Below are 23,703 nucleotides of genomic sequence, written 5' to 3' on the forward strand. Positions count from 1 at the left end.
ATATAGTTTTCGATACCGTGAACTATTGTATTTCGCCCCAATATAATGGTAGTCATCTAACTTTGATGGCTATGGGTTGTCCGATGGAAACTAAACCCTCCACCTCATTGATCTTTAACTCATGTCGTAAGTATACGATGATCAGTAATCTACAGAACAGCTAGAAAATATTTCATGTTCTATATTATCACATACATTTTTTTTCTTTTCAGTCATGGTCATATCGGTGGTATGTTTTGTATTTACAATTCTGATATTTGTTGCTGTTAGAAAATTACGCTGCAATTGGTCAACCAAAGTACTACTGTGCTATTTGATTGCACTTGCAGCAGGTTATTCAATTATTGGATTTACCAATCTATCAGATACAATTTTTCCCCCCGTAACCTGTCAAATTATTGGTAAGTACCCTTATAGATCGGTTTAAAATTCTGCAAAATGTGTATTTTTGTATTTTCTCATTTAAAGGATATTCGGGATATTATTGCTTTATGTCAGCGTATCTTTGGTTGGGTGTTCTATGCTACGATATGTCGATACATTTTAACAATTTGACAGTGTGCAATGAGAGAAACAGTGAGAAAAGACTTCGTTTTATTTGGTATTCGACTTTTGTTTGGCTTAGCGCAGCGTTAATGACATTAATTGTCCTGTGGTCGCAACGAAGCGACATGGTACCGAAGAAGTATAAAGCAGATATTGGTGTAGATACCTGTTGGTTGTATAGTAAGTTTATTTTTTTTTTTTTGTATTTTATTCAATAAGGTCATATACATTTTGTTTGTTTCATTTTAGCTGATAAGTGGTCCGCTGCAATTTATTTTTATGGACCGAATTGTGTCATAATGATATTCAATGTAGTTGTCTTCATTCAAATGATATGTATCCTCTATACAGTTAAACGAGATGCAGCAAAATATGTAACGCAAGAAAAGAAATACCACAAGGAAGAGTAAGTAGATACAAAAACAACCTATACATGATAGGGGTATAAGCAGATGGAGGAAGGGCTACTCTAAAATTTACATTTCATATCAGCAGGATTATAAATGGGTCTTGTAATTTCTTTTCAAAAGTAAATAGAGAGTTATATGGGGGCTAATTCATGGCATATTTTTCGTTGGAAGATTGGACATCAACCTGTCCAAAAAAACAAATAATAGGGGTACACTAAAAATTGAACCAATATTTATATATATTTTTTATATATAAGATCTGTATGTAATATCAAACATCCATAGATGTTTATTCTGATCAAGAACACACCGAAGTGACTGTAGTTTGGCATTCAGATTTTCTTGTATGAGTAAAACATTTTTTCAGAAATGTTTCTCTTTATGTCCATGATTCGACATATCCCTATATAAGGGTCTCATCCCATTTTTCGTATTTCTAAGGTTTTAGCCATATTTTCACACTGCGGGTGCTGTAAATTGGCATTCCAGTCTCTCGTAAGGTGAAAACATCTTTACAGAAGATTTTCTATATAGGTCCACGTTTGATATTGTGTTATTTGAAGGGTTTCAAATCTCTATCTTAAATATTGCGAGCTCTATCGTGATTTCAACAGATAGACGGATGTGTTCCGACAGTACGGCTGGAAAATGCGTTTAGAATCTTGAAAGTACCGAAAATTGAGCATGGATCTTCACATGGAGGCTATACTAAACATTGGACATGTGTAGAAGAATTTTTGCAGATATTGTTCCGTTCGTCCGTCTGTCCATTATAATTTGTAAACACGATACAGGCCACAGTTATGGACCAATCTTAACGAAATTTTGCATGTAGGTTGGGTTCGGTCCAATGAAGACCCCTATTGTTTTTAGTAAAGATCGGTTAATATTAGGGGATGAAATGGACCAAATACTAATGGTCCGAACTTCGTGAAATTTTATATGGAGAAGGAGATCGGCATGTCTGTTTGATAAAGATCGATCAATATTTAGCGGGTCAAATGGACCCTGACTTTTGTGTGAAAAAATTTCAAAATTTTTATTCTGGGGTATATATACTTGCTCCTGAAGGACATATACCCGAGAAGTTATACTATATCCAAGAGGAGTTTGACCTTCAAATTGATACCAATTATATGGCTGTATGTACTCTGATGTGGGAGTTATAAGTAATTAGGTAAAGGTGACTATGTGCATAGTATTACTATTACTCCATTAGAGGACGGAAATGTCGCGCTGATCGCTATAGTTTTCGGTGAAGTTGAGATTTCATTCAGGGGGTACAATAAACCGAAGACTTTAATTTGTCATATTTTCTAGTCGCTCTAGAGGCAATTATTATATGCAGATCTGTTTAGATGATGATCGGTCAATTTTCCGAGGGTCAAATCAACCAAAACCTAAAGTGACCAATTTTTTATTTTATGGCGTAAAAATTCACTTCAAGAAAAAACATTTTGGAAAATACGCAAGACTTAGAAAGTGGAGTTGTTGATCAATAATCGGTAAAAAGGGTGCAAATATCACGAAATATTGCCCAGGCTCAGAATATATATTCGCCGAATGTGTGCTTTTCGTTGTAGTTGTGTAGGCCCCGCCCGACTATACTGCTCCGCCTACTGGGTTTTTCATAGATATATATATCAACCTCAACAAATTAAAATATGTCAAATCACAGCGTTTTGGTTGGAAATTGCTGCTAAAAACGTTCAAAGTACGGAAAATGAAGAAGTGCCGTTATATGGGGTCTATACCGAAATTTGGACCAGTATATCCCATTTATATATACCAAACATCCTAGGAGGTTTGTGCAATGTTTTAAAGCAATTGGTATGCATACAATTTTAATCAGTGGTTCAAAACCGGTACAAAAATTGGGCTTATTATCTGATAATCCGGTTAAAAATTTTAGCGATGAGGGTCTCTTTCCCGTTAATACATTTTTTGAAAGTGTTTCGAATATTTCAGACGAATCCGACACATTTTCGTGTTGTACAATTTATTCGAATAGGTTTGGGGTAAAAGTGAAACAGGACGATGAAAACATACGATTATCGATTTCTTGTCTTTGGGACCCTATCTAAAATCTTATGAGAGACATTTTTGTGAAATATTTGAGGTTCATAATATTTCGTCTTGTGGTATTTAGTTTACGGTCCCAGAAAAAAGGACGAAAAGTATACTCAAGGACTCAATTTAGAGAGAGAATATGTTTTACAAAAATTTTAGTCACTCGGTTATACTGAATACTGAACTGAATCCAAAAATAACCTTCAATAGTCGCTATTAAAAATATAAACCTTTTTCTTCGTTAACTTTTGAGTTACCAAGGATCTTCCCAAAATAAATTTTCCATTCCCCGAACAGGTGCCCAATTTTGTGTCACAGCGGAGCATAGCACAATAGATCGAAACGCTTAATGAAACATATTTCTCACATCTGCGGATGGACGTTTTATAATGTTAGGGGGTTTAAAAATTCACGTTTTTTATCTTATTTTTTATTTTAATTTTAAGGAAATACTTAGTTTCTCTATTTAATTTTTTTTCAGTGTATTTGTTATACTACGACTTTTTCTAATTATGGGCATATGCTGGATAATGGATATCATATCGTATTGTTGTCGCAAAAATGAATCTTTGGACCTTCTTTTTGGTACAACGGATTTTTTTAATGCTTCACTGGGTGTTTCAATATTTCTCGTATTTATTCGTCAGCGCTCAGTGTTAGAGGCTATCAATGAGCAGTGAGTACAAATGGTTTATTTATAATCTATTTATGTATTTATAAATTTCTTTTAGATTTGGAATTCTCCAATGGAGCCCTAGCACCAAAAGTTGCGACTTGGCCTTGACAATGCAAACGCAATTATAAAAAAAAAATCGGGATAAGATAAAGAAACACATTTTTTTAAATTATGTTTAAATCTATACACACAACAAATATATATGGGAAATTACAAAAATCTTTTAAATTCCTTGAAACTGAGGTTTGCAAGGTTATAAAACGCAAAATATGAACATATTGCATATAATTTAAATTAATTTCTATAAAATGAAGTGTTTTTGTCAAACTCTTAAAATATTGGTAATAAATAATAAGTTGCGTGAAAGCTGTGATGGTGGTAATGTAAAAATATGGGTAAAAATGTGTTGAAGCCAACCAGTTTTTTTTTTGTGCTCCTTCCTGATTTGTGGCTAAACTATACGACGCACGTACATGTGATCAGTGACTATGTTGCAGAATACCCCAAGGACAATGGATCCACCCAAAATGGATGCTGACATTTTGAAGCCGGATTTTCGGTGTTTTTTGAATTTTTTTATAATTAGGATGCGCATCCAGATAATGAACTAAACTGATTATACGATTGTAGAACTCGTGATTTTCCTTCACCGTAGCGTCTTTGCAATTGGGTTCCAAAGACGAAAATTTGGTGCGTAAATTTTTATAAAAAAAAACATATATTTTGAGTCTAAAACTAAGAAAGTCCATTCAAATTCCGTGGAACCTGCGTGATTTTAGTTTTTTACGTGCCGGATCTAATGAGCCCATTCATGTTCAATTCCGCCCAATAAAACGGCTGATATAGGTACCTTGAATGTGGGAAAAACTGCAAAAACTTATTTTGACAAATTCGCGTATATAATCGCGTTTTTCTTCGAATTGATTTCACATACATTCATTTTTGTGTTATCATATTTGTCAAAAATATATCGATATAATAATAATATGCGTATTTTATCCAAAATCGATTGTGGAGGCACATCCGCGGTTCTTCACCGATCATTTTAAAATAGGTGTCCTTTTGTGTATTTTCATATGAGATTACTGAAATCTGATGCGCATAAAAATCGTATGCACGTTGCGTGATTTTTAGCCATTTTTAGGGTTTTTGCATGGTAAAGTGCATCGAGCGGCACATTTTGGCCGCTTAATGAAACCTCGAAAAAATGCATAATTATTGGAAGAGATTTATTCGGTTTATTAGAAACCCGCATTCGCATCGCTTTTTAATGTTGATCATTTGCATATACTTTCATATATATATATACTTTCATATACTGTAACTGCAATATAGGTGGCGTAGGGGATGATAGATACCAAGCAACGGCTCTGATTGGCTTTAACATGGCGAAGTCCAGGCTTATCTTGGTCCCTCTTTCATCTCAATTGTGGACACTGACCTCCGCGGTGCCTCCTGGGGAGCTATTCTCATCACCCGATGAAATAGTGAGCTAATATGTGCCGCGAGTTCACCCATAAGAACTATAATAAAATGGGTTGAGGCGTCGGGTTAGTTCCCCACTCTCGGAAAACCGAACCCACTATGAAAAAGCTAAGAAAAAGAAAAAAAGTTCGCTTTGGCGGATATACTCAAGAAGTACAAAGCCGATTTATTGCCTTACAGGAAATGCGATGGAAAGGGACAGGCGTAAGTAAATCAGACGATTACGCTGCCAAGAAACGATACATGAATTTGGCTGCGGATTTATGGTTAATAGGAGAATAAAAGACCTTGTCTCCAGATTCACTCCAGTAGATGAGCGAATTGCTATAATCCGTAAAAAGCGAAGTTCTTTTACATCAGTCTAATTTGCGCCCATGCTCCGACCGAAGAAAAAGATGAACAGACCAAAGACATATTTTACGAGCGCCTAGAAACAGCATATGACCGTTGCCCTGGCCATGACATTAAAATCCTGCTAGGAGATTTTAATGCAAAAATCGGAAGGGAAAATATCTTTGGCCCCACCGTCGGAAAATTCAGCCTTAATGAAGAAACATCCGACAACGGCATGAGGTTGATTGATTTCGCGGCAGCAAAAAACATGGTAGTTAGCAGCACCAGATTCAAGCATCTCGATATACACAAGGCCACCTGGATCTCTCCTAATCAAGTAACGAGAAATCAAATTGATCATGTTGTGATAGACGGAAGGCATTCATCCAGTGTTTTAGACGTCCGATCGATCCGAGGAGCGTATATCGATTCGGACCATTACCTTGTAGCAGCCAAGGTTCGCAGTCGTCTTAATGTTGCAGCAAAGGTGCGATCTAACACAACACAGAAACTTGACGTCGAAAAGCTGCAAACACAACAGGTAGCCGAGGCCTACTCCGCTCAACTTACCCATCTGCTTGAAGAAAGCACTTCTTGTCCCGATAATAGTATAGAAGCACAATGGCAAAGAATTGCTCACTCCCTACAAACTGCAGCAAAAAGAACAATTGGGTATCAAAAATTACCACCAAGAAACCCATGGTACGATCAGGAGTGTCGTAATGCTACTGATGTGAAAAACGCAGCGTATATGGCAACCCTGCAGACCATAGCAAAATATAACCTGATGGAGAATTATCGGGAGAAATGGAGAGAGGAGAAACGTGTTTTCAGAAAAAAGATGAAAGAACAAGAAAAACGTGAGCGTGAGCAAATGGAGATGTACAGGAGTCAGAATGAAGTCCGGAAATTTTGCAAACGAGTAAAACACCAAACCGAAGGCTTTGGTGCAGGCACATCCTCCTCCTGTAGAGATGAAGAAGGAAACCTGGTGACAGATACAGACAGCGTGTTGAGGATCTGGAAGGAGCATTTCGAAAAGCTTCTAGTATCAAATAGTGGCGATGAAGAAGATACCCCAGAACCAATAAGAGATGATGGTATAGAGTGTATACCACCTAGCCAAGATGATGCCATAAAAGCAATTAATCGGCTCAAGAACAACAAAGCAGCAGGAGCCGATGGGTTACCAGCCGAACTATTCAAGACTGGTGGCCAGATGCTGGTCAGGAGCATGCAACAGCTGATTAGCACAATTTGGCTAGATGAATGCATGCCCAATGATTGGAACCTCAGCATCCTGTGTCCCGTGCACAAAAAAAGGAGCCAAGACGATATGTGCCAACTATAGAGGAATAAGTCTCCTTCCCATCGCATATAAAGTGCTATCTAGTGTGCTGTGCCGCATTCGACAGCCCTATCCGTTCAGAGGTTTTTAAAGCCATGTCTGCGTTCGACATTCCTGCAAAATAAATACGGCTATGCAGGATAACTTTAAGTGGCACAAGGTCAGCAGTTAAAATAGGAAAGGACCTATCGGAGCCCTTCAATACCGAACGAGGATTCAGACAAGGTGACAGTTTGTCGTGTGATCTTTTTAACATCCTACTGCAAAAGGTCATACGAGACGCAAAGGTGAACAGAAATGGCACCCTGTACTCCAAACAACACATGTTACTCGCCTACGCCGATGACATCGATATAATGGGTCGAACATTGCGCGCGGTTACAGCCACCTTTGTACAAATTGATTGAACAAATTGCCAAAGTGGGTCTGGCTGTAAACGGCGAGAAGATCAAGCTGATGGTATCAACGCGCAAGACGTCCAGTAGACTCGGACCAACTGTGGAACTTGAGAACTACAGCTTCGAGGTAGATAAAGACTTTATATACCTTGGTACCGCCATAAATAAAACGAATGACATCAGTTTTGAAATTCGGAGAAGGATTGTGATGGCCAACAGATGATACTATGGTTTAAGTAAGCAGTTTAGAAACAAGGCCACCTCCCGCCAGACCAAACTCACACTTTACAAGACGCTGATACTACCCGTGCTATTATATGCATCAGAAGCATGGGTACTTGCGCAAGCAGATGAGGCAGCTCTTGGGGTGTTTGAGAGAAAAATTCTCCGAAAGATCTACGGGCCGATCTGCGTCGACGGTGAATATCGACGTCGAATGAACCACGAGTTTTACAATTTATACGCGGACATCGACATAGTCAGTCGTATTGAGCTGCAGCGACTACGGTGGCTAGGCCGTGTTGTGCGGATGAATGAAAATGTCCCAGCTCAAAAGGCATATAAAAATGAGCCTACTGATGGTTCCCGTAGAAGGGGAAGGCCACGAATTAGATGGAAGAAAGAAAACAACATCTTGGAACGTGGTCTTCCTGGACTTGCGCACAAGGCCGACGCGCTTGGAAATGAATGTTGAAATGTAATAAAAGTAAGACTTCTATGATGTGTAATTCAACTTTCAATAACGTGAACATGCAGTGAACTCTCGATAATTTCAACTAATTAATGTCGAGGTCGTTCATATTTTCGATTCGATCAGCTTGTTTACCGCTAATTCCCTGATTTTTTCAATACTTTTATGTAAGTTTGAGCATTCACACATAATCGAGAGTTCTCTGTATTAAAAACGATCGCGATTATGTCTATTGAAAAAAAATATTCTTTAAAAAATTTACACTTATGGCTGTTGAAAAAATATATATTCCACGCCACGGACTATGTTATTTATTTAATGTAACGTTTTTTTATTAATATGCATTGTGGTTTTTATAATGTCTATGTATAATTTTACACAAAATCTTTCATGGGTTTATTATGGGTTATTAAAGGTTAGAATTATATTTAGATTTGTATCCATTAAAAAAAATAAATTTTTCGAATACGGATAACCCAATTTTGTTTTTACAGGATCGGCAACTGAGAGATTTCCATTTTCACTTAGCATATTAAGGGACAAGACCTAAAATGTTTTCTCGGCAAGTCGTTGGCGAGGTTTATTAATAAACACCTCCGCTGTAAATCATGTTATATTACATTGTATGCTTATTTATCCGCTGTAATTAGTTTTCAGTAAGGCCTTCGATAAAAATGACGTTTTTATTTCAAAAGATCGTAATGCTGGTGGCATTTTTACTGCAAGCGAAGAAATTTCAAAGTGTGCAATTGACAGTTGGTGAAAAATGTCCCTACAAGGATACCATTGATCTCAGTGATAAAATGCCACTCATCAACGGTTCCTATATATATGAGAATGTGTTGATTCCTAGAGACCAAGTCGCGGAATATAAATATCGTTTATTTTTCGCCGATAATGCCCTCGAAGCGGAAGGTCATTTACGTGGTTGCGTTTGTGGTAGACCAAAGAGATGTGTAAAGATGTGTTGCGAGCGTGAAGAGTTCTTTAACGAGGACACACTTGCATGCGAACGGATACCCGAATATATGGAAATACCCGATCTCATAAGTATCACCATGTTTAATGGTGAGCAAAAATTAATAAACGTATATTCACATTTTTTACTACAACGCGGTAAGCCATGTAAATATCTGGAGTTTTTGAATGCCGAAACAGATGTATGGGAATTATTGGAGGTGGGTGTTTATTTTTTTAAGTGGATTTTTCGATCGTACTTCCCTACTATAATTGACGGTTTAATAAAGTATGATTTTTAAAAGTGTATTTTAGAATTTCCAAAAAACGATATTTAATGGGAAAAGCTTGCTATTTTTGCAATATATTCCAAAATATTGTAGGAAAAAAGTATTTTTTGAATTTTTAGGCAAACGTAAATTATATAAAAATAATTTTTAGAAATACGTACATTTTTATACCCGTCATCACACTGTGGTACAGGATATTATGTTTTTGTGCATATGTTTGTAACAGGCAAAAGGAAACGAGATAGATCCTTTGAGAATGTAAATAGAATCACTTTCTGAGTCGATTTATGCATGTCCGTCCGTTTGTTCGTCTTTTAGTGTTAAATTGTAAACAAAGTACAGGTCGCACATATAATTTGATGAAATTTAGCACAGCTCATTTATTTGGCCCAAGGAAGAACCCTATTGAAATTGGAAAAAATCGGATCAGATTTAGATATAGCTGCCATATATATTTTAGTCCGATTTAATGTAAATGGTGCACCAAATTCCCTAAATATCTTTCGATTTAAACGAAATTTGGCATAACGTACTAAATTGAACCTAGAGTGATGTCTGCCAAGTTTCGTGAAAATCAGTCCAGATTTAGATATAGCTGCCGATTTTATTTAAATGGTGCACCAAAGCCTCTAAATATCTTACGATTTGAAGGAAATTTGACATAACGTGTAAATTGAGCCTAGAGTAATGTCTGCCAAGTTTCGAGAAAATCGGTCCAGATTTAGATATAGCTCACATATAGTGTCGGCCGATTTTATGTAAATGGTGCACCAAAGCCCCTAAACATCTTTCGATTTGAACGAAATTTGGCATAACGTGTAAATTGAGCCTAGATTGATGTCTGCCAAGTTTCGTAAAAATCGGTTCGTATTTAGATATAGCTCTCATATATAGTGTCGGCCTATTTTATGTAAATGGTGCACCAAAGTCCCTAAATATCTTTTGATTTTGGCATAACGTACTGAATTGAGTCTGGGATGATATGTGCTGAGTTTCATGTAAATCGGTCCAGATTTAGATATAGCTCCCATATATAGTGTCGGCCGATTTAGTGTAAATGGTGCACCAAAGACCCTATATATCTTTCGATTTGTACGGAATTTAGCATAGTATACTGAATTGAGCCTAGAGTGATGTCTGCCAAGTTTCATAAAAATCGGTCCAGATCTACATATATAGTGTCGACCGATTTAATGTAAATGGTGCACTAAAGTCCCTATATATCTTTCGTTTTTGGCATAACGTACTGAATTGAGCCTAGAGTGATGTGTGCCAAGTTTCGTGAAAATCGGTCCATATTTAGATATAGCTCCCATATATAGTGTCGGCCGATTTAATGTAAATGGTGTACCAAAGTCTCTAAATATCTTTCGATTTCAACGAAATTTGGCATAACGTACTGAATTGAGCCTAGAATGATGTCTGCCAAGTTTCGTGAAAATCGGTCCAAATATAGATATAGCTCCAATATATAGTTTCGTCCGATTTATTGTAAATGGTGCACCAAAGTCCCTAAATACCTTTCGATTTGTACGGAATTTAGCATAGTATACTGATTTGAGCCTAGAGTGATGTCTGCCAAGTTCCGTGAAAATCGGTCCATATTTAGATATAGCTCCCATATATAGTGTCGGCCGATTTTATGTAAATGTTGCACCAAAGTCCCCATATATCTTTTGTTTTTGGCATAACGCACTGATGTGTGCAGAGTTTCCTGAAAATCGGTTCAGATCAAGATGTATATATTTTCGTCCGATTTAATGTAAATAATGTACCTGAGTTATTATATTGCAAAGCGTACTGAATGAAGTCCAGAGTGATGTGTCAAGTTTCTTGAAAATCGGTTGAGATTAAGATATATCTCCCTTATATATTATCGATTGATTTTAAGTAATTGACGCACCAAGGAACCAATATATGACTGATAGGAACGAAACATACTGAAATTAGTATAACCTAACCTGTGAATAGTTTCATTGAAATCGGTTGATATTTGTATATAGCTTTCATATATATATTCGTGCGATTTTAAGTAAATGGTGCATAAAACTCCTCATGTTTGTCAGATTGACATGAAATTTTGAGCAGCGTACAAAATTGAAAATAGAATAACGATGTTGTGTTTTCTAGAAGTACAGACATATCCGAATGGATGCTACACATTCCTTACTGGTTAATATAGCGTAGATTCAGTTCATACCAATGTTTTGACAGATAATTAATTAAAATATATATTTCTGATTTTCCTATAAAGCTTGAATATATTGAGGATCTTAAAAAGCTTCTCTAAAATCGCGGTTTTCTGACCCGCTCGACTTTGGATTTGTATTTAAAAGTTTTTTGTTTCATTTCCAGAATGGAGACCTGTATATTCAAAGTAATGACGTTGTAATCGACACGGTAAGCTATTGCATTTCGCCATATCGTTTAGACGAAACTGAGGATTTCCAACTGATGGCCATGAGTTGTCCGATTCCAAGTGAAAGAAAGTTTGTTTTGATCTTAAACACATATGGTAAGACTTGATATGTGTATATTAAAAATATTAAAAAAACAACAATTTTTAATTTTTAAGTAGTAAGAATTTAAAGTCAAAGCCGAACTATAAAATGTCTATAGTGTAAATTTTATTCAAATATAATAATAAATTTATAATTATACCCTACACAACTATGTTGTCAGGGTATTATAGTTTTGTGCAGCCCCAAGAGTTTGTAACTTCGCGAAATTTTGGTCCCAGACCCACCTTTAAGTATACCGATCGTCATATTTCGACTAGCTGAGTCGATCTATACATGTGTGTCCGTCCGTCTGTCCATTATAATTTGTAAACCCGATACAGGCCACAGCTATGGACCATTCTTCACGAAATTTTGCATGTAGGATGGGTTCTGCCCAATGAAGACCCCTATTGTTTTTGGTAATGATCGGTTTATGTTTAGGGATGGAATGGAGAAATTCTTTATTTTTCTCGTTCTTTCTGGTCGCTCTAGAGGCCGCAATTATGGCCCAAACACCGAATTTTTAGATGGAGAAGGGGATTGGGCCAAAGAATAAGGATGCCTGTTTTGATAAAGATCGGTCAATATTTACCGGGTCAAATGGACCCTGACTTTTGTGTAAAAAATGACAAAATTTTAATTCTATGACGCATATATTTACCCCTGAAGGATATGGACCCGAGAAGTTGATAACATATCCAAGAGGATTGGTTGACCTTTAAATTGATACCAATTATATTGTCATATGTACTCGGATGTGGGAGCTACAGGTGCTTACGTATTCATTTATTATTTAGTATCCCCTTACCACAGTTCTGGTCAAGGACTAAGCCTATAAAAGTTATAGTAGTATCCTATTCCAGTTATGGTCAAGGACAAAGCCTATAAATTTCGGCGATGATCAGATAATAATGTTGGGATGAAGTCGAACGAAAACTTATTTCTTTGAGTTTTTTTTTATTCGATCTATAGGCTACAATTATAAGCCAAACCTCACAACACAACATACGGTGAAGGGAGTATGGACAAGTAATTAGAAGGGCTGTACTAAATATTGGTAATATTCGAAAATTATGTCAGTGTAATGAAGAAGTGCTGTTGACCTCTAATCGGGCAAGAGGATTCAACTATCTCGAAATATTACACAGGCTCGGAATAAAAACCCGCATAAAGACAGAGTTCTGTGGTAGTTGTGTAGGGTATCGTATGGTCGGCCCCGTCCGACTATACTGCTACACTCACTGGTTATAATTTAATTTCTATGTTTTAGAATTACAATTATGTATTGTTGCAATATACTTAATTTGTGTCAATTATTTTGATTTTTCTTATATATCTATAGCTATGGGAATATCAGTCGTTTTCCTAGTACCGACCATTCTAATCTATTTATTTGTTGGCAATCTGAGTAAAAATATTCGAGGCAAACAATTGATTTGCTATTTAATCTCGCTGATTGGACCATATTCGATATTTAGTTTTATAAATATTTCGGAATATGTATTTGAAGATTTTACATGCAAACTACTTGGTAAGTAATGTACAATTACAATAAACCAAAGGCTGTAGTCGGATGGAATAGACAGACATTGATTTGATAACTACGATTTGAATTTTTTTTGCGATTTTCGGTTAAAAGTTGAAAAGGACCGTTAAAACATACGGAAATCGATTTGTTGTCTATGAGGCCTACAAATAAAATCCTATGAGCTACATTTTCGTCTTGTGGCATTTAGTTTACGATTTAAAAAAATAAGGGAAAAAAATGCCTCAAAAATGTATTCCCTTCAATAAATTTTTTCCTAGAAGACCAATATATATTTTCATAGACGACCAACACGACATCTCATAGAAACAATGGATTTTCCCACAGAAGACCAATGAACCTTCTCACAGGCTAAGGGGTCCCCAGAAAAAAGAGGAATGGGTCTTCACATATGTGACCAATGGGTTACCTCATAGAATACCAATAGGTCGTCTCACAGAAGAGCAATATGTCTTAACTTCTCAATGGAGACCAATAGGTCTTCTCATATATGACCAATAAGTATTCTCATAGAAGACCAATATGTTTACTCAACAAAAATATCCCATGGGTATTCTCATAGAACCAATTTGACCAATGGACCTTCTAATAGAATACTAATGGATTTTCTCACTGAAGACTAATGGCCCCTTCTCATAGAAGGCCTATGGGTCTTCTCATAAAAAGCTCTTCTCATAAAAAGCTCTTCTCATAAAAGACTAAATAGATCGACCAGCCGGAACATAATATTTTCATAACACCTTTATGTTCATATTTTTAGGTATCTGCTGTTATTTCTTTTTTATCTCAGCCTATTTATGGCTATCGGTTTTATGTATCGACAATTGGATTCACTTTAAAGATGTCAATAAAGAATTTTCAAGAACTAAGCAAATGAAACGTTTCTGTTTCTATTCGTTATATGCCTGGGGTACTGCCCTGGCATTTACAACGATCGTAATATGGGCTGATTGGTCGGATACGGTACCGGAAAATTTAAAACCTGGCGTGGGCACTGATGCCTGTTGGTTAGACAGTAAGTTGATTTTTTGAATACTATCGCTTTTGAATTACAATTTTGTATTTATTTCTTCTTTTCTTTGCAGCAAATATGTGGTCTTCGGCCATCTATTTTTATGGGCCAAATCTTTTAATTATTTTGTCGAACATTGCAATATTTTTGCGTTTATCATTCTACATATATAGGGTACAAAGTGATGTTGCCAGTATGACAGTTAATAGAACATTCTTTAAACAATAGTAAGTAATGATATACATTAATAATATACATTTATTAATGATTATGTTGGGTTCATTTTGTGGTTATTAACCTCAAATTACATTTCTCCTTAAACCTTGGAGCCGCGATTATTTTCTTTGTCCCTGCAATACCAACAAATAATTCTCATATTTTTTCAATAATTTCAGTTGTATGATAATTTTACGCCTTTTCATTATAATGGGCATATCCTGGACAATGGATATATTGTCCTTTTGCTTTAAAGATTATAAAGTAGCGGAGTATCTATTTATGGCAACTGATTTCTGCAATGCCATACAAGGTCTATTAATTTTTATATTATTTGTTCTGAAACCTAGCGTTATAAAAGCGATGCAAAGGAGGTGAGCTTATATATACATACATATGTCTAATGAAAATAAATAATTAAATTTTATTTTCTTTATTTCAGTTGTACTTGTGGAAAGTTTGCGCGACTAAATTCCAAAGAAGGAACCACAACCCATCATTTGGACTATATTCCAAGGAATGAGCCATAGAATTGATATTAGTGTAAAACGGATCTCGCCACTGATCCTCATCAGTTCCCTTAGTTTTTTTGTTGGGATATTTACAAAAAACCTTTCAAACCCAAATGTCTCTTGTGACAATTCGAAGTTCGTACGTTACCAGCGATACGACCCCAATGAGAAGTTCGTTTCGTTGGCGCCTGACTTCGTGGTCAACAAGGCATTTACAAAAACTAAGGGAACTGATGAGGATCAGTGGCGAGATCCGAAACTATAGTCTTCCCTGCCTTACCCCTCGGCGGACAATGCCATACATTCCCCACTAATAAATAGTTGTTTTTTATAAAAACAACAAACTGGGATTAAGCCTGACTATTTTGCAAAAACAAAATATTTACAACAAAAATAGTAGAGTTACATTAAATGTCAACAGCTGGCTGGCTGCCCAGACCACCAAAATGTAAAACCTACAATTTTGAAATAATGCTCTAGAGCCTCACACAAGTATGCAAATATGTTTCTTTGTATATGGGTCTACTAAAAATATGTATTATAATGAAATTATTTGAGATAAATCATAAAATGTTTATTTCACTATAAATATCTGTTAATAATAAAAAACGATTAATCCAATGGCCACCACGACTTTATTTATAAAATTTTGCACATTATGGCTCTTCTATATCCTTGAGAGTCCTTACGAGTTCTATATTTGAGGTCTTGAATAAAAACTAGGCTTTTAATGGTCCCTAAGGAAGAAGTCGTAAGGGGGGGAGTTGATGTAGTCAACTAACAAGTCGGTATTCTGTATACAGTATGTTTTCATGATATTTTAGGAATTTACACGCGGATCGATTTTAAAACACTTTTTTAATAGATTTGTATTGATTTGTTGACAGAGTATAGTTTTAAACATATTAGAAAATATAGAAAATAAGACTTAAACAATCATAATTTTTTAAATTTATTCATTTTTATTCAAGAACCAGAAAAATTTAAATTTTTATAACCTACACAACTATGTTGTCAGGGTATTATAGCTTTGTGCAGCCCCAAGAGTTTGTAACGCGAAATATTGGTCCTAGACCTACCTTTAAGTATACCGATCGTCATATCTCGACTAGCTGAGTCGATGTGTGTCCGTCTGTCTGTCCATTATAATTTGTAAAAACGATACAGGCCCCAGTTATGGACCAATCATCCCGAAATTTTGCATGTAAGATGGGTTCTGGCCAATGGAGACTGCTATTGTTTTTGGTAAAGATCGGCTAATATTTAGGGTCAAGGACAACGCCTATAATTTTCGGTGATGATCAGATAATTATTTAGGAATGAAGTAGACCGAAAACATATTTTTTGTGTTTTTTCGAGTCGATCTGTAGACCACAATTGAAAGCCGAACATTACAACACAACCAATGGTGAAGGGAATATGGACAAGTAATTAGAAAGGCTGTACTGAATATTAGTAATATTTGTTGACCTATAGTCAGTCAAGAGGGTCAACAAATTGAACCACACAAAGTAAGATTTTGGTGGAAGTTGTGTAGGGTATCATATGGTCGGCCCCGTCCGACTATACTGCTCCCCTCACTGGTTTAAATGTTATTTTCTTCGAAAACAAACAGACTTGAATTTCTTAAAGTTCATGTTTTTAAGCAACGACATTTTTTTCAAGGATCAGAACAATCGTATATTTTTTAAATAATATTTTTCAAGAACCCGAACAAACATTGAGATTTTCAAAAGTATATATTTCAAAAACCAAAAAGGCGTGTAAATTTAAAAAAAAAAAAAATTGTCTGTGTCCAAAAATTGTATTGATTTTTTAAAACATATTTTTAAGGACCAATAAGCGTATGTAGTACTACAAAGAAGTTTTTCATTCTCTGAGAAAACCGAATGGACAAATTACTGTCACATCGATTTTTCCATTAGCAAGGACATTTTCAATAGTCACAATCTCAATAGAATTGTCGTAAGAACTCAAATATATTTTTTTCGTCGAGCTAATCCGAATTCATTAGTATAATTATGCCCATGGCTGCATTTGCTAATTTTCGCCTTTGTCATCAAATGTTCTTATAAAACTGTATGCTGATAACGAATAGTCCAATATGTCACATATTAAAATATAAAATATTAATTAAATCAAACAATACAATTATTATTATTATTTATGTACAGTATAAACTCGATAATCCGGATTATTCGCAATATTCTATTCGGCAAATATTGAAAAATGAGCTCGGAGTAAAGTCATTGCAATTCCAAAAAGTGCAAGAACTCACACCGCAACCGAAAGAAAATAGACTCAAAAAAGCTAAAGAGTTGCCGAATGTTGTTTTCTCCGATGAAAAACTTTCGTTGTCCAGCAGTTCGTAAACAAACAAAATTATCGTGTTTACTTGCCAAAGAGGTCAGCTGAAAATGTGGACCTTCGGTTGGCCACCAGAACTCAAGTGCCGGCCGTTGCCGGTGATGGTGTGCGCCGGTATAACAGCCGATGGTCGCTCTCCAATCTTATTAATCGACCGTGGCATCAGAATAAATGCCGAATATTATCGCGAAAATATTCTGGGGTGTATTAAGGCCTTGAGTCACATTCGTCTACCCTCTCCAATACTGCCCAATACACTCTACTTTCATTACCCACAATATTAATGTTATTATGGTTATCTAAACTTTTTATTTAAATTGTAAATCTCTTGATGTTTATCTTAATTCAAACTCTCTTATTTAATCTCTCTCTCAAATCTCTTAAATGTTCTCTTCTGCTCGACAATCGTCTCTTTAATAATTTATTGATAATAAATAAGTATAAATGATGAAGTTTAGAGCAGAAGAGGAGAGTTGTAATTTAGTCTTAGTTAAGCTAGTATCAAATTGAATTTCTTCCGTATTAAAATTAAAAATAAAAATATAATAAGAAATAATAAATATATTAAACAGACTTTTTGTTTTATTAAATAATAATTTTAAAATGTTTTATCAACAAGAATAAAACAAAACTCTTGGGGACGGACGCAAATATTTTGGCCACAGACCATGGAAATTCCAACAGGACTCAGCACGCGCCACCCAAGAATGGTTACAAAATGAGGTTCCTCGCTTCATTTCCATCGCACAATGGCCACCAAAATCTCCGGATACCAATCCGTTGGACTATTGTGTCTGGAGTATTTTGGAATGCAAGGTTGGCACTAAAAAAATACCAAAGTTTCGATCACCTCAAGCAAGCGCTCGCCGGGAATGGACCAAAATACCACAGAGCAACATTCAGGCAGCGTGTGACTGTTTTTTTATTGGCCGTTTGAAGGCCATAATTCGTGTCAAAGGTGACCAATTCGAACAAATCTAAACTTATTCTAAAATTTGACGCTATTTCCGGCATTTCTTGCTTTCAATCAATAAAAAAAAGAAATAATACAAATTATGGCGTTTGACTTTGTTGCAGTTTTTTTTATCTCACCCTGTATTTGATATTATTGACTTATATATGAAGAATAAAAATCTCGTTTAAATTTTTAAGAAGAACTGTCTCCATTGCCAGATGGTTTTATATCCTCAAGAGTTTGTGATATTTTTACTTGGAATTTTAAAACGATAGTCTTCGGTCCACATTTTGTGTAGCACTTAAATAAGAAAGTGTATAAAAATATTAAAGAACATATTCTTAACAAAAATCACCCTGCAATCGAACGTTGGTGCTTGAAAAAAATATACTATAAAAACTCCATGTATATTTTGGTGCTTAAAAAATATTAGCTAAAAAATCACGCTTACAATGGTCCCTGAACACGGTGTTTTTCAAAAAATCCACATTGGTATTGGTCTTTGAATAAATGGTGTTTAACAAAATTTACGCTTGTGAATTAAAAAAGGGTTTAAATTCTAAGATTCTAGCTACAGCCGTTTCATCTGGCTGTTTCTAAATAACTAAGTCTGTCAAGTGAGTCAGTCCATCACTTATGAAATGTTTACTGTTTTTTTTATAAATTTCTTAATCTATATGAGAATTCGAATGTATTTCAAAATTTGCGACTTATCGTATAGGGTATACGATATAATTTAAAATTATCAACATTATACAAATAGACATATAAATATGTATTTAATTTTATACAATTGAAAACCAAACCAACCACAAACGCAAGATTACATTTGCTCTCTAACATCGATTGTTTCATTATTTAGTCATGTTCTCGATCAACAAGTAATAGTCAGCGGAAGGATATACAATTTCTGTTTTTTTTTTTTAAATATGGCATCACAATTATTATTTAAATTTATTGTGACTCTCTCAATTCTAACGGGATATTTAAAATGCGAAGAAATTGCCCAAATAAAACCCGGTGAAATATGTCTCTATCGCGACACGGTCGATTTAAGTGATGAAACACCTTATGAAAATGGTTCATATTTGTATTCGAATGTGTTAATACCATCGACCCAGGTGCAGGAATACAACTATCGCTTGGAATTTCGAAATATGGAAAAGGAAGCTGAACCCCATTTACGTGGCTGTGTGTGTGGTTGGAATGGGGGTAAAAAATGTGTGAAATTATGTTGTCGACATGGTGAATTTTATAATGAAATTATCGCTGAATGTGAACCAATACCGGATGATATGAATATTCCGCTTAATATTAACATGACTATGGATACGGATGAGGAGAAAGTCATCAACTTGTATCGGGAATTTATACCACTTGTTGGTAGGCCGTGTCCTAATGCGGAAAGTCTTACACAGGCACTTGATATGTGGAAATTGAATGAGGTGGGTAATAACATGAAATGTATTTCGAATAGAAAAATTAAATTAAAAAATCCACGCCTTTATTTGGTCATTCAAACGATTCTTTACCATCGTTCTTTACTATCCTTGAAAATATTCTTTACTAAAAAATAAATAGTCCCTAAAAAATATTCTTTAAGAAATCCCCGCCTTTGGTAGTCCTTGAAAAAATATTCGTTTAGAAATCCTTTGATAGTCCATAAAAAAATATTCTTTAGAAAAACACGCTTTTGGCAGTCCACAAAAATATATATTTTTTAAAATTCTACGCCCACATTCTCCAACAAATCCCCGCCTTTGATAGTCCTTAAAAAATATTCTTTAAGAAATCCCCGCCGTTGATAGTCCTTGAAAAATATTCTTTAAAAAATCCCCGCCGTTGATAGTCCTTGAAAAATATTCTTTAAAAATCCACGCCTATTGACAGTCCTTGAAAAATATTCTTTAAAAATCCACGCCTATTGACAGTCCTTGAAAAAATATTCTTTAAAAATCCACGCCTATTGACAGTCCTTGAAAAAATATTCTTTAAAAATCCACGCCTATTGACAGTCCTTGAAAAAATATTCTTTAAAAATCCACGCCTATTGACAGTCCTTGAAAAAATATTCTTTAAAAATCCACGCCTATTGACAGTCCTTGAAAAAATATTCTTTAAAAATCCACGCCTATTGACAGTCCTTGAAAAAATATTCTTTAAAAATCCACGCCTATTGACAGTCCTTGAAAAAATATTCTTTAAGAAATCCACGCCTTTGACAGTCCTTGAAAAAATATTCTTTAAGAAATCCACGCCTATTGACAGTCCTTGAAAAATATTCTTTAAAAAATCCACGCCTATTGACAGTCCTTGAAAAATATTCTTTCAGAAATCCCCGCCTTTGATAGTCCTTGAAAAATATTCTTTCAGAAATCCCCGCCTATTGATATTCAGAAATCCTATGAAAAAGTCCTTGAAAAATATTCTTAAAAAATCCACGATTGACAGTCCTTGAAAAATATTCTTTAAAGTAACCACGCCTTTGATAGTCCTTGAAAAATATTCTTTAAAAAATCCACGCCCATTGACAGTCCTTGAAAAATATACTTTAAAAAATCCACGCCTATTGACAGTCCTTGAAAAATATTCCTTAAAAAATCCACGCCTATTGACAGTCCTTGAAAAATATTCTTTAAAAAATCACGCCTATTGACAGTCCTTGAAAAATATTCCTTAAAAAATCCACGCCTATTGACAGTCCTTGAAAAATATTCTTTAAAAAATCCACGCCTATTGACAGTCCTTGAAAAAATACGCCTATTGACAGTCCTTTATTTTGACAGTTTAAAAATCCACGCCTATTGACAGTCCTTGAAAAAATATTCTTTAAAAATCCACGCCTATTGACAGTCCTTGAAAAAATATTCTTTAAAAATCCACGCCTATTGACAGTCCTTGAAAAATATTCTTTAAAAAATCCACTCCTATTGACAGTCCTTGAAAAATATTCTTTAAAAAATCCACGCCTATTGACAGTCCTTGAAAAATATTCTTTAAAAAATCCACGCCTATTGACAGTCCTTGAAAAATAATCTTTAAAATCTACGCCTTGTTTTGGTCCTTGAAAAAAATATTCTTTAAAAAATTAACGTCTTGTGTTGGTCCTTGAAAAAATATTATTTAAAAGCATACGCCATGTTGTGGTTCTTGAAAAATGTTCTTTAAAAAATCCACGCCTTGTGTTTGTCCTTGAAAAAGTGTTGGTCCTTGAAAAAGTATACACGTCTTAAATTTTTTTACAATTTTTTTTTTCACTTTTTTTAGGACGGCACAGTTTACGTTTTCAATGACGACGCCTTATTAGATACCGTCAGCTATTGCCTATCGCCATATCTTTATAATGGATCCAATGAATATGTCCTGGTGGCTGTGAGTTGCCCCATGAAAAATGAAGGAGGCTTTTTTCTCACTTTCAACACATACGGTAATACGACTTCGATCAATACCATTTCATTTCATGCTAAAAAGTAATTTTGAAATTTGATTTCATTTTTTGTGATAGCCATGGCAATATCGGTGGTATTTTTAGTACCCACTGTTCTCATCTATTTATGCGTTCGAGAGCTGAGAGGCAATTTGCGCGGAAAACTGCTCATTTGCTATTTGATCTCACTGATTGGTGGATATTCAATTATTAGTTTTATAAATATCTCGGAATATGTATTGGATGCTATACCATGTAAAATACTTGGTGAGTATTAAAAACAGAAATAATTTTGATTCACTCAATTTAATATTTTTCTCAAAAAAAAAATAAATAAATAAATAAAATCCAAAGAACATGCCTAATGGCTGAATTATTCGAAACGGGCAATTACATTTGCTTTTTTTGGTCAATGAACTGTAGATAAAACTATTGGAGAATAATATATGTGCTTAATTTCAAATTATCTTCCGTACAGGATTCACATGTTATTTTTCATTTATGTCGGCTTTCCTGTGGCTGAACGTTTTATGTTTCGATATATGGCTGAATTTTAAGGATCACAGTGTGGATTTCTCACGTCAACGGCATAAATATAGATTTTACTACTATTCATTGTATGTATGGGGTTCAGCCATGGTGCTGATGGGACTCACAATGTGGTCACAGTCATCAGATTTAGTACCGAAAATTTATAAGCCAGGAATTGGTGATGATATATGCTGGTTGGATAGTAAGTTAAGACCAAAATCGAAAACCGATGAAATAACAAATAATTATTATTAATCCGTTTTTTAGCTAACAAATGGGCCTCCGCTATTTATTTCTATTGGCCCAACTTAATAATTATGTTCTTCAATATTGGCACATTTGCGATTTTGTCACTGCGCATCTATCGGGTGCGACGAGATGTGGCACAGTTAACACAAAAACAAAGGTTCTTCAAAGAAAAGTAAGTAGACTTATAATCATTGAAAGCATAGATGTGCTTTAGTCCTTGATACAAAAAAATATATTTAAAAAATCCGCCCCCATAGATCCTTTAATCCTTTATAAAAATATTTAAATATCAATATTTAAAATCCATTTCAGTGCCGTTGTAATTTTACGCCTCTTTATTGTTATGGGCATCTCCTGGATTATGGACATCATTTCGTTTTGCCTTCGAAATTATAAAATTGCCGATTATTGTTTCTTTATAACCGATTTCTGTAATGCCATTCAAGGTGTTGTGATTTTCATACTTTTCGTCTTAAAACGCAATGTCCTGGAGGCCATACGAAAGAGGTATGTAAATTCTATCGCATGTGATGTTATGAATACAATTAATTTTTTTTTTCACTTTCAGTTTTGCACCCTACTATGTCAGAAGGCCCAGACCAAGTGTTACCTCAGTATCAACACACTTTTCAAAACTTTCATCATCGCATTCAACAACAAATGCCTAAGACTTTGGAAAATTTTCGGGAAATTTATATGAAAAAAATTTCGGCATATGTACTCAATTGTGTTTCTTAAAGTATTATAATAATTTGGTGCTATATTATTTTTAAATATATTGTTAACAAAAAATATAAACTTTCAAAAATAAATATAAAATTGGATTTTTTAAAGAATATTTTTTCAAGGACCTACACAAGGCGTAGATTTTTTAAAGAATATTTTTTCAAGAACCTACACAAGGCGTGGATTTTTTAAAGAATATTTTTTCAAGGACCTACACAAGGCGTGGATTTTTTAAAGAATATTTTTTCAAGGACCTACACAAGGCGTGGATTTTTTAAAGAATATTTTTTCAAGGACCTACACAAGGCGTGGATTTTTCAAAGAATATTTTTTCAAGAACCTACACAAGGCGTGGATTTTTTAAAGAATATTTTTTCAAGGACCTACACAAGGCGTGGATTTTTTAAAGAATATTTTTTCAAGGACCTACACAAGTCGTGGATTTTTCAAAGAATAT

The 23,703-nt window shown here is 34.8% G+C and overlaps 2 protein-coding genes across 2 annotated transcripts; both read left to right on the top strand.

The window, feature by feature from the left end:
• Window positions 1-8,658: 8,658 nt before the first annotated feature.
• Window positions 8,659-14,950, top strand: LOC133330535 (G-protein coupled receptor Mth2-like). Its single transcript, XM_061538972.1, has 4 exons — window positions 8,659-9,025; window positions 14,012-14,266; window positions 14,337-14,456; window positions 14,922-14,950. Exons 1-4 carry the CDS (start codon window positions 8,659-8,661, stop codon window positions 14,948-14,950), a joined length of 771 nt encoding a protein of 256 aa, XP_061394956.1.
• Window positions 14,951-18,765: 3,815 nt separating this feature from the next.
• LOC133330536 (G-protein coupled receptor Mth2-like) lies at window positions 18,766-23,188 on the top strand. Its single transcript, XM_061538973.1, has 8 exons — window positions 18,766-18,781; window positions 19,313-19,758; window positions 21,581-21,740; window positions 21,819-22,007; window positions 22,219-22,473; window positions 22,539-22,692; window positions 22,833-23,027; window positions 23,089-23,188. The coding sequence occupies exons 1-8, from the start codon at window positions 18,766-18,768 to the stop codon at window positions 23,186-23,188; spliced, it is 1,515 nt and encodes a 504-aa protein (XP_061394957.1).
• The last annotated feature ends 515 nt before the right edge of the window (window positions 23,189-23,703 follow it).

Source organism: Musca vetustissima, unplaced genomic scaffold, assembly GCF_032173495.1.
Source record: "Musca vetustissima isolate MV318-11 ecotype Yass unplaced genomic scaffold, APGP_CSIRO_Mvet_v1 utg4398, whole genome shotgun sequence".
Lineage (NCBI taxonomy): Eukaryota > Metazoa > Arthropoda > Insecta > Diptera > Muscidae > Musca > Musca vetustissima.